This window comes from Sinocyclocheilus rhinocerous, unplaced genomic scaffold (assembly GCF_001515625.1).
Source record: "Sinocyclocheilus rhinocerous isolate Xijiao unplaced genomic scaffold, SAMN03320098_v1.1 scaffold160, whole genome shotgun sequence".
Classification (NCBI taxonomy): domain Eukaryota; kingdom Metazoa; phylum Chordata; class Actinopteri; order Cypriniformes; family Cyprinidae; genus Sinocyclocheilus; species Sinocyclocheilus rhinocerous.
The window spans coordinates 193,604-206,453 of record NW_015624563.1 but is presented as its reverse complement, the minus strand read 5'-3'; the positions used below and the strand labels follow the sequence as shown (position 1 = coordinate 206,453).

The following is a 12,850-nucleotide window of genomic DNA, read 5'->3' as shown; positions in this document are numbered from 1 at the left end:
CATTATGTGTGTGCACTGCGAGTGTGCATGAGCGCACGGTCTCCAAAAGAGTGAGCGAGCACTGAATGGTTAAACACTGGCAAGAATTAAAAATAAATGCAATTTATAAACTTTAGTGACGATGTGACACTGCATTGATTGTGCAAGTGAAAATTCCTGCGTCGACTGTGCAGCGTGCAGCTCGCTTATAGACAGACGCGATGTGTGGTGATTTGAAGCCATTTGCGTATTTTGAGAGAGAAAGAGAGAGAGGGGAACGCTGTTTGTGAAATTACGTCTCACACAAGGTTTTCAAATTACTTTGTAAGTTATTTAATGAAGAAATATGAAGGTGAGTACCTCACCTTCAGCATTATAATTATTTCACCCGCGCCGGACAGAGACTGAGACGGTGCCGCTGCATGTCGAGCCAAACCTCTGACGGCAGCGTCATCAGCTGAGAAAACCATTTATTAAACAATTTTTGGTAAATTGCAATCATGCTGAATGTGAATTTCTAGATTAATTTTATACAGTATAAATCACTATAAAACCATTATTGCTTGCAAAAGATTACATAACAGTGGCTTTACGAATTATTACGATTTTGGTAAAACTAATCTCTAAATGGAATTTATTTCTGAAACCATTCTTACAAAAATTTTGCATTCGCTAATCGCTAAATTGAATTTATTTATATGTAAATCGCCCATAAAAACAATTATTGCACTAGTTAAACTGAGCTACCTGTTCATTAAACTATTTATATGTGAATTTTGTTCATGTTGCACTTGAAATCCCAGCTAATTTTATACAGCGTAAATCGCCATAAAATCATTACTTGTAACGTGTTGTGCAACATAAAAATGGCTTAAAAAATTATTTATGTAATGTTCTGCTCGTGTTTCAAGAATGAGATAAAAAAACAACACATTTCTAAATGTAAATCATTCATTTAACCATTCTAACGAAAATCGTAGCTTTCATGTAAAATGCTAAATTGAGCTAATTTCTACACTATTTCTGAAACATAAGAATAAATAATTTCCATGTTTATCATTTGTAAAATCTTTAATGTGTAAATTGTTGAATTCAAGTTTAATGTGGAATGCTTGCTTTTGTTGCATTGAGGCTGAATAGTTTAATGAAAGTTTTACACAGTCGATTTTTCTGCTGATGTTTCATGAATGAGGAATGAGATTTTTCTACTACGTAGCTGCTTTTTGTCACGGGTGCATTGAAATAATGGAGTTTAGACAAGTAGACATCCATAGCAACTGGAGAAAATCTACTTCCTAAACATTTCTTCAGGATCCCTGTACTTCTCCTCAGACTGTCAGCTCCTTTTAAATAGGTCGTAATTAAGGCATTAGCTTGCTGCTGAGAGCAGACTGACAGTAATTGTGGGCCTGGCTGGATTAGGAGTTTTCAGAACATCCTTTTGAACACGTCTGCTAAAACTGTCCTCCAAATGGCCCGGATATGAGGACGGCACCCTGACCTCCTTCCCTCTCTGACCACTGAGACCAGTTTAATGATGGCATGTCCTTGCGCAACATGTTTCTCTCTTTGCAGAATTCAATTTCTCTCTCATTATTAGTGCTTTTGATTAAGCTTCTTACGCCCCACCCAGAAGAACGGCTCTCACTCGTGGTGATTAATCAACAGCAGGGTTTGTCACAAAGTCGCACACGGGCGCTGATTGCAGTTTGGCCATATCGCTTCTAATTGGTCTTCACCCAAGTGCATCTGAAGTTCAAGATGCCTGTGTCCTGTGCAGTATTACTCATGCTCCCTTAAAGAGATAGTTCACCCAAAAATAAAAATTTGCTGTTAAGACTTTTAGTCTTCAGTAGAACAGTAAAGAAGATTTCTAGCTGAAATGGTGGTCCTTGCTGATTCATAAAATGCAAGTCAATGGCTGCCTGTCTTTGAGAATTAAAAAAGCATATTAAGGACACAAAATGACGACATATTGAGGTCTTATGAAGCGAATCAATCGGTCTGTGCAAGAAACTGAACCGTATTTACAACATTATTATTACCTCTGATCCAGAGCCTCGGGCAAATGGCTTGGTCCGCAAATGAATCATTTTTTGAACTGGATGAACCAGTTCACCAAATTGGACTGAACCATCTGAAACAGTTTGCGGCTCGAGCAGCACAGATCTACAAGTCACTCAATCAAAGCTTTCAGATGCCTGACAGTCACTCCGACTTGAAATGAGCCAAAATAGCGGCGTATCTGATCCTATGATGAATGAACCCATCCAGCGCTCCAGTTCCTCCAACAGTCACTGAACTGAGGAAACAGTTCGACTCGGACCCAAGACCGATGAGCAGGTGATATGCACATACGTGAACCCAGCACTTGAATGAAGGGGCCATATGAAAGTTTTTATGGTTTCTCATTGTTTATGTAGAAAGATGAATTGATTAAAAGACTAGTTTATTCATTTTATATGGTTTAGTCATGTTAAACATCCATGTTTCTCATCATTATTGGGTGCTTTAATAACATAATTGTGTATATGTTACATCATTGCGTGATTCCATAAACAAACTAGTGAATCGGTCATTTGAACCAGTTCATTGAAATTAACTGCCTGAAAGAACCAGTTCGCAGAAAAGAATCAGAGGCTCTGGGATCTGGATTACAGGTAATAATGTAGTAAATAATGTTCAGTTTCTTGCACAGACCGATCTTTTTGCCTCATAAAACCTCAGTAAATCATAAGAAGCCATGGGCTTCTTAAATAAGTTTTATTTTGCCTGTATATGCTTTTTTGACTCAAATGACGGTAGCCGCTGACTTGCATTTTATGCATCACCAAAGGCTAAAAATTCACCTACATCTTGGATGGGTGAGTAAATTAACAGCAGTTTTTAAATTTTTGGCTGAACTATCCATTTAAAATCAACAATAAAAAAAAAAAAACTGACTGACTAATTCATGAATAAACTATTGCACTTCTTTATCCTCATCCTTTCTGTAGTCTCTCCAAATTTGCTGAATAAAATGGCCTATAAACACAAGGTTTGTACTGGACCTGTGCTAGAAATCCGAGCCCTATCCCTTGTACTCTTATTTTGACGGAAAAAGTTTGTGGTAACACAGCATTGTTGTTGACGATCTCATTACTAGTCTAGATGGATTTCTGAGTGCTCTCAGTCTGTTCTTGGAAAGGAGCTACAGAAGGTAGTGTGTTTGAGAACAGGACACGCCCACATTCTGCCCTCAAGCATGAGAAATGGATTGAGTCCGTTCACGCTTGGCTTCACTCATCTATCTTGACTGCTTTCTCAACCGTATCCCTCCATCTCTTCAAATCACCCGTTTCCACTTCTCTCCATTTTTTCCCTTCAGAGGAACTGTCTAGACTCTATCTTGACTGCTTTCTCAACCGTATCCCTCCATCTCTTCAAATCACCCGTTTCCACTTCTCTCCATTTTTCCCTTCAGAGGAACCGTCTAGACTCTAAAAACCAATATGTCAGAGCGCTGCCCACAAGTATATGGCTCTGACTTCACCCACCATATTTGACTGAAATTGAGATTTGAAATCAATTAATTTTTTCCACAGCAAGATGTTCAAACTGAATGGAGCCCGTCTCTCGCTATTGCTCAGTTACACAAACTTTTCTCAGAAACGGATGAAGTCATTTGTTTGTGAGTAAATGGAGAGTCATGTGTGTGCAGATGATCGGGGCACTGAAGCAACTCTGCTACCTGGACGTGTCCAAAAACAATTTGGAGTTGGTTGAGGAGAAGATATCTGGCTGTGAAAACCTGCAGGATCTACTGCTGTCCAACAACGCTTTGACACAGCTGCCAGGGTCTATAGGTAAAACACACAGCAAAATACAAAAATGAGCTTCATGTTTAATATTCATAGTGCTTTTTTTTCTTAAAAGTGATCAGATGTCTCTGGGTTTATCCTGCATGTCCTCCTAACAGCCTCAACTCTAATCTGCTTTGTAACAAATGAACAGGTTAGATGTGTAAATGAACAGGAGGATTATGGGTAGAGCAGTAATACAATCGTATTACTTAATGAATGACCCAGTCGGACAGCCACTAGTGAGCAGGCGTGTTGAAGTGGCCAAGTCACACCGCCCTTGAGGCTCAACACTTCATGAATCCAGTTTAGAGCTCAGAGAAAGTGCCACAGAGGTTTCGAAGTCTTTCGTTGCAAGAGCTTTCCACGAGTCGGGCACACTTTGGTGTCCAATGACTGTTTTTTGTTTTTTTCTGGACACTTTTTGAGATTTAGCAACTACCTACCATAGACAAAACTTAAATAGCTAGTTTTAAATACCAGGTGTTTGTAATCTGACCACCACCTTTAAAATGGTGAATCTGACCTGTTACACCTTTGGGTTATGACTATCTCAACTGTATCAAGTAAATAAGCGTACGCTTTCACTGACCATATTTTGAGATACGAAAAGTTTAAGGGAACTTTTGCACCCTATCTGTAGAAAGTGCTGAATATGCAAGTGTTTAGTCTGTGAATCAATTTCTAATAATTTCTTCAAGATGGGTGAGATTGATGGTCTCATTGTCTAGAGTGAAGTGGATATGGAACGGATGTATAAATTGCCAATTGCAATACAAATCTCTCTCTCTCTCTGTCTCCACAGGCTCACTGAAAAGACTGACCACTCTGAAGGTGGATGATAACCAGCTCATGTACCTGCCTGACACGATAGGCAGGTAAGTGAGCGCCATTTTAAACAGCAACCTGATGAACTGCGCCTAAACCATGACCTAGTTCTCTATAACCCATCAGTGTACTCACACTAAATTAGCCAGCTTTTCATGTTTTGTGCCAATTGTGGTGAGAAATGTCAGAAATGATTTAAATTTAAAAAAACGTGAGCTGCAAGTGCTAAATGATAGCTGAAAGCAGTCAGATAGTACCGAGTGTCACAAATTACCTCTCAAACCTCACGATGCATGTCAATAAGTCACAGAGAAATAATACTCTTGCCCATGTCATATTATAACGAAAAATAGTCAAGTAAATAATACAGTAGTTTTAAATGAGAACCAGACCAACATTTTGTTTGAGTGAATGCTGTAAATGAGCAGACCCATAAGCCACTGCATGATACAGACAGAAGGCTTCGTAACGGGTGTGTGAATGAGGGAAGTGCACATCCATATGGGCTCGCCGAGAGGGATTGCTTTGCTTGATGTGTGTGTGTGAGAGAGAGAAAGAGAGAAACAGACTGTGGTATTCATCAAAAAAAGAAGCCAACCGTTGTACTTGATTCTCGCCACCTCTTACTTTGAGCTTGTTTCCAAACATGCCGGTTATCCCTTATGTCAGATTAGATTTCCTAGTCCGGGGTTAAGAAAATATGCCAGGAGGGATTATGAATATGTGATTTAATTCTGTTTTAATCCCAGCCAGGATTGTAAAGCACACTGATTAAGCATGACTAATTTTTCATTAGTCTCAATGTATTTTCCCATCACACTGATATGACTGCATTTTTCTAATTTATAATGACTCAGTAAATATATATATTATATTATATACTATACTTTGGTGGGCCAAACTTCTGTCCATGTATTTTGGGGTTCTAACATAAGAAAAAAAAACTATTCCAAAGCGAGCTGTTCTTCATTTCTTTAAATGGTTGTTGTTGTTTTTTCTTGTTTAGTTTTTGTTTGATTCTTGTTTTTGTTTGTTAGATTTTTGTTTTGTTTTTTGTACTGGGGAAGTTTTATGTTATAAGTTATAAACAGCATTTGATTTTACATGAGCTTTTTGTATCTTTTAGATTATGAATCTGGCATCAAGTCCATTTTAGATAAGTGAAGAAACCACATTAATTCCTAATCTCTTAAATATGACACAACATGATTGATTCGCGTCGTTAAGTCATAATCAGATGGATGTAAATGTTATATTCAGTTTAGCAACGATCAGTCTCTCTTGCTCTGCATCATCTCTCTCTCTCTCTCTCTCTCTCTCTCTCTCTCTCTCTCTCTCTCACACACATTTATTTTATTCCACAGTTTGGCATTTTGGCATAAAAACGCGTTTACTCTGCCAACCAGTTCCATCAACAATTTATATTGGGGATCAGAAAAGATTTATTTTAGTGTAGGGCAGAATAAGCACTCTAGTGATCACAGACAGCTGGTTTAATTGCCTTCACAATGAATCTGAGTTCTCAGGACTATTTCTCAGGACCAGGATTGAGATCCACTGGTTTAGCGCCATCCAAAACTTTTAGTTAGTTACTCCTCAGCACTATTGCAGTGTTTGCAAAACTTTATAAACAGTTGCACAACAGTTTGGCATGTCACATGCGCATCTTTTTGTCTCTGTAGACTCACGACTCTGGATGAGCTCGACTGCAGCTTCAATGAGATCGAGGCGCTGCCGTCCACCATCGGCCAGTGTGTGAACCTGTGGACGTTTGCTGCAGATCACAACCTGCTCACACAGATGCCTCCAGAGGTCAGTCCGGTCCCGGCACAATTTATTTAAGACAACATCAAATGGCGTTTAACTTCCGTAATATCATGCATTTTAAGCATTAAAAAAAAAAAAAATAATAATATTGTATGGAAAATAGTGCAGGATGGGATTTAAGTTTGATTTTAATAGATATAACATTCACAAAACAGATCGTTCTTAACAGATTTTTAGCCAGACGGATTAGCCAAGAATGAGTAAAACGTTTTTTTGAGTAAAACTCAAATGGTACAACATTTAAGAATTTCTTTTTATTGGAAATAGTGATTAAAAAGTATTTATTTTGCTATTAAAAATTATGTGAAATGCCCCACAGATCTTACTGGAAACACAGTGTTTAATTAAATATTAGGGCTGTAACAAATGATTATTTTGATGATCGATTAATCTATTAATTATTTTTTATGATTAATAGATAAACCTATTTTTTTACATTAAATGTATTTATTATCTTCTGATTAGTCAATTAATCCTTACCATTAACCAATAAATAACCGTAACCTCTGCCATACATTTTTCAGTGTTTTACTTAAACATTTTCTCATGCAATACTTATTTAACAAATAAAAACAATCCCAACATGAAAAAATAAAGTGGCGAGAATTAAAAGGCATCTCTCAGTAAATGTCCGTGCTGCATTCACAGCCACTGTTTGGGACTGACAACAGCATTTGCTTAGGTGTGAGTCTTGAAACTTTCTCTTCATTCAGCAGATTGAAGTCGAATACATATCTGTATGAACAAACTGAATACTGTATGAATACATACCTGTATTAACGAACAACCGCATCGAGGTAACCATAGCGACAGCATCAAAGCTGGCGATGTCCATAACATTGGAAAGTTGTATCACAATCGATAGCGCGTTAAATAAATAGTCCAATTGAGGCGTGAGTTTATCATACATATATCCATCAAGTACCAGCAGCGCCTTCAAATGCTTTGTAAAGGCAAGTATAGACATAATATCCATTAGCATCTGCTTCAGTGAGTCTTGTTTTGTGCGAAACGTGTCAGGATTAGGAATTAGCTTAACCAGTGCGACATGTATTACCCTATTAGATATTGAATTGGTTAATTGAAATGAACCATCTGAACAAACTCTCACTGCTGCTGTCAAAACGACTCCTACTCATACAAAACGGTTCAATCTCGACCGCATCGATCCTGCAGTCTGATCAAAGCATCGACCAGGAGACGCGGTAGATATCGGCTGTGCTTCTTCATGTGTATGTTTGTGCATCTGACAGATGGGCAGTTTGAAGAACGTCACCGTTCTCTTCCTGCACTCAAACAAGCTGGAGACTCTGCCGGAGGAGATGGGCGACATGCAGAAACTCAAGGTCATCAATCTCAGCGACAACAAGTACGTGCCTCTGTGCCGCATTACACTGCCAAGCATCATATCACACAACAGTCTGCAGCGTATGCGAAAACATCACCTGCTAATTTCTACTAATAATTTAACTTTTATCCAAAATGACTACCTTTTTCAAGTCATATTATGAAATCAAATTAGTACATTGTTTTGACCCAAGGACAAGAATTTTTCTTTATAAATGTCCAACCAAATGAACCAACAGTTGACACTCTTCACGTATGAAATCTTTCAGTGACAAATGTTTCCAGCTTGGCCACGCAGCTGGTGGCTGTGAGAGCCATTACTTTGACATTTTTCTGAGAGAACCACTTAGACGCATTTGGCTGTGATTCAACAGGCTGGAAAATATAGCTGGATTTTCTGCTCCCTGTGCTATATTTATAAGCCTTGATACACATTATACCAGACTCTTTCTCAATTGACTGTGTTCTTATTAAATCATGTCCCATTTTTATTTTATTTCAGCATACTATCATTCTCACTTGTTTCTTATTTGTCGTACAGTAATCAAGTTTCTGCTCTTTGTGCAGGTTGAAGAATCTTCCGTACAGCTTCACTAAACTCAACCAGATGACCGCAATGTGGCTGTCTGAAAACCAGGTGGGCAAAGTTCAGATACACAAGGCACAATATACAGTCATTAGTGTGAAATAAACACCAGCAGAGTGATCAGGACTGCAATACAAGCGAAGGGTTGATTTGTTTGTTGCGATAATGACCGACAGACTGGAAATTAACTTGTTTATTACACAGCTACTTAGCTACTTTCTAAATAAATAATGAAATACATGGACATTTATTGTGTAGAACAGGGTTCCCACGCTTGTCGAAAAGCTAGAAATGTAAAACAAGTATTTAAAGGTGTGAACAAGTCATTTGAAATTAATAAAATCTAACGAAGTTGTGGAAATTTCTGTATAATATTACAATATAATATAATATAATATAAAGTAACACTTTAGTTTAGGATCCAATCATGTAACTAGTGCTATGCTTATTAGCATGCATATTACTTGCAGTCTTGGCTGTTTATTAGTACTTATGAAGCACATATTAATGCCTTATTCTGCATGACCATATTTTAGATCACTCAATCCACCCTATACCTAAACTTAACAACTACCTTACTAATAATAAGCAGCAAATTATGAGTTTATTGAAGCAAAAGTCGTAGTTACTAGTGATAATTGGACCTTAAAACAAACTGTGACCATAATATAATATAATATAATATACTCCGCAAAATCTCAAGAGGACCGCAGAATTACATGTAATAAATAATGAAATTAATGCAATATTATTAAAATAACAATTAAATTAATAAAAAAATATTAATTCATTAAATAATTAAAATAATTAACCACTTATTCAAATAAAATAATAAACATATATTAAAATATAAATAATCGAAATGTTAAATAAAAAAAACAGATAAAATTAATCTAAACTGAAATGCTTTGGAATCACAAAATAAATTGATTAATATATCATTGCACCCACTTTCTGTTATTATATATATATATATATATATATATCTCATTTCATTACAAACCTGTATGACTTCAATGCTCACAAGCACTGGGTCAGATTGCAGTGAAATCCACGTTGTTGTGATATTTGCTTTCAAGGAAACAATAACTGAAGCAAGTTCAACTGAATGCATGAGAACAACGCCGCTATGAAATAATAAAACACTGGTAGCGCATCTAATCAGCATGAGCCATATGGTAAGGCATTGCCAAAATCCTCTGTGAAGCAACCGCTCTGCAAGGATTTCTCAGCTGGAATATCGACAGCTGATGAAGATTGCGCTGCAAGATGAAGGTGGCATGCTGTTCTTTATTGATTGTGATGTGTGGTTTTATAAAGCTGCATTTGACTAAAGATGAGATGAGTTCAAAGCCAGAGCTGCATGGCCTGAATCTATCATGAGAGCAGTCCAGAGCGGCAGAGTCCTCATGCTGTGTGTGAGAGTTTGGAAATGTCATACCCAAGGCATATCATCGAATTTTACAAATCATTGATCCTGTATTTTATTTTTTTGTCTTTTTCAGTCAAAGCCCCTCATTCCCCTGCAGAAAGAGGAGGATCCGGAGACGCGCAAGACCGTACTCACTAACTACATGTTGCCTCAACAGACCAGAGCTGAGGACTGTGAGTATCTAGTCATGCAGAACCTGCAGCTGTCATGCCCTCCTGTCACAAGAGTTTCCTTGTTTGATAGATAGATAGATAGATAGACAGACAGATAGAGAGACAGACAGAGAGATAGAGATAGGCAGACAGAGACAGATAGAGACAGACAGACACAGATAGACAGAGACAGACAGAGACAGATAAGACAGACAGATATACAGAGACAGACAGACAGATATACAGAGACAGACAGAGACGAATAGAGAGACAGATAGACAGACAGAGACGAATAGAGAGAGAGACAGACACAGAGACAGATAGAGAGACAGAGACAGATAGACAGAGACAGACAGAGAGACAGAGACGGATAGACAGAGACAGACAGACAGACAGAGACAGATAGAGAGACAGAGACAGACAGACAGAGACAGATAGACAGAGACAGACAGACAGAGGCATATAGAAAGACAGAGACAGACAGGTAGACAGAGACAGACAGATAGATAGATAGATCTGATGATTTTATATCGTGATCAATCTTGAAGATGTCTACGATCTACTTTTCAAGCAAATCATAGAGATTGTGATCGTGATTTTGCATTAAAAGATCGTGATATTAATTCGTATTTATTATTATAGTTTTTATTATTTATTACTTGTATTTATTATTATTATTATTATTATTGCTGTTATTATTGACATTTTATTTATAGCAAATAAGATGTTCTGGATGAATTTTACTGAATATTTATTTATTTTTTTACAGAATTTATTAAATTCGCCCAGTATTGGTAAATTTCAATATTCCAAGTTCACTGTTAATGTCTTTCTCAAACTCGTCATTAAAACTTGGAATACAATTTTATTTTATTAAAGCTTCAAGCTGTGAGATCAATTTAAAACCAAATCAGTCAAAATGGTTGGGGTGCATTTTCTTAGCGTTTAGCAAGAGAATTAGTGTAGTCATTGTTAACATTATTTAATGGACCTGACCTAACATTATCTAACAATGAACAGTTGTATTTTTATTAACTAAAATTAATAAAGATGAATAAATGCTGTAACAAATGCATGGCTCATTGTTAGTTAATGCATTAACTAATGTTAACTAATGAGACCTTATTGTAAAGTGTTATGGCAATGGTAAGCATTGACAATGAAACAAGAAACAATTTTTTATGTGTCAGAGTAGAATCTCTAATTTGTCATTTAGATTTTTACAGTAATTGTGATGATGTAAACAAAACAACAGTTGTCAGCTAACCTAATAATCTCAACATAACTAAATACGGACCAGTTAATCGGGCCAGCCAATATATTGATGTGTCACTAAAATCAGTGCACCTGTCTGTAAAATACATAGTTTTATAGACGTTCAAACTTATTTAAAAATCCTGACTGGGCGTCAAATGTCTGCTACCTGCAGCCAGAACTTGCTGTTTTCTCTCTCTGAGACTAAGTCTGCAGTGTTGCTGGGAGTTTCGCTGTGCAAATCACAAATGGGCGGCACGCTGGATTCCAGAGGAGGAAGAGATTAATAAGCCTTAACCTGTTTCCTAGCAACCCCACTCTAAACTCTCCAGAACGCAAACGCACTGGAGCTGCGGCTCTCTGTAGTCCGCTTCAGTTTGTTAGCATGATTGAGCTTTAGAAATGGTCTGACGTCTGCGTGCCTACAGGACAAAGCGCTCTCCTGAACTCAGATGTCTTGCTAAATGGGCACACAACACAAATAAGAATTGATGTGAAGTCTGGGCCGACCACAGAGCTCAGGCAGCAGCAAAAAATGTTGCTGTTTGTTAATCCACATAGTTGAGAGACACTGCATTAGTATTTTAATGATTCGATCTAACAGAACCAGAAACACACTGAATCCCTGAAATGAATCAAAACTAACTCTAGACAGGATTTGAGGTCCTTGACCCTGTCATCCATCATCCACAGATGGCAGTGTTGTTGTTTTGATTGTTTGTTAATGGTTTTCTGGATTTTTCTCTCTGACAGATGTGCCCAACTCAGACAGCGAGAGCTTTAACCCGTCTCTGTGGGAGGAGCAGCGCAAGCAGCGGGCGCAAGTGGCATTCGAGTGTGACGAGGACAAGGATGAGAGAGAAACGCCCCCGCGGGTCAGTTCCCACCGTCCATTTCTGTCCAGGGTGCACTCTCGCTTTTCTATTTCCCTTTGTGCATGTCCTGCGCTGTCATATCACCCATCTCACCACCTTGTTTTTTGTTCTGTCCTAACTGGGCATTGCACACTTAAATCATGTTTGTTTTTTTCTAAAATGTTGCTGTAAGCCACAAAATCCCAGCCATTTGGAACATACTTAAATGAGTGTGATTTCATTGTGGATGGAGCTAACGTGCACATCTTGCCAACAAAACAAAGCAAATAATTATCAAAATGTCCTTGCAGTTAGTTGATTGGTACAGGTTTAACATGTAAGAGATGCTGTTTTTTTCCCCATTGCAAACGACATACAGCAAATTAGACACTATAAAACATTTCTGTCATTATTTACTCACCCTCATGAAGTTTCTAATCCATATGACTTGTATTCTTCTGTGGAACACAAAAGGAGATATTTTTATTTCTGACTATGCTGGCTGCTCTTTTCCATGCAGATATTATTAATGAGCAGTAAAGCTTCACAATGGATGCTGAAATTTAAAACTGAAAAATCGATTTTGTTAATTGAAAAGAGGTGAAAATAAATTAAAATATAAATATTAGATGAAAAGCTTAAAAAGCTTGAACAAAAATTAGATGTTCCCTTGGCAACTAACTGAAATTAAGTTGAAGTTGAAGTAATAAAATTGCAAAAAGTAAAAAGGTAAAAAAAAAAAAAAGAAAGCT

General features: G+C 37.4%; 1 protein-coding gene across 1 annotated transcript in view; it reads left to right on the top strand.

Moving 5' to 3' along the window:
- Nucleotides 1-12,850, top strand: part of LOC107742960 (protein LAP2-like) — an 89,349-nt gene that overhangs the window by 60,717 nt on the left and 15,782 nt on the right. Inside the window, exons 9-15 of the mRNA XM_016556053.1 lie at nt 3,680-3,824; nt 4,624-4,696; nt 6,329-6,458; nt 7,727-7,842; nt 8,388-8,457; nt 9,912-10,011; nt 11,998-12,119. Of these exons, the coding sequence (XP_016411539.1) occupies nt 3,680-3,824; nt 4,624-4,696; nt 6,329-6,458; nt 7,727-7,842; nt 8,388-8,457; nt 9,912-10,011; nt 11,998-12,119 (756 nt within the window). The remainder of the gene's footprint in view (nt 1-3,679; nt 3,825-4,623; nt 4,697-6,328; nt 6,459-7,726; nt 7,843-8,387; nt 8,458-9,911; nt 10,012-11,997; nt 12,120-12,850) is intronic.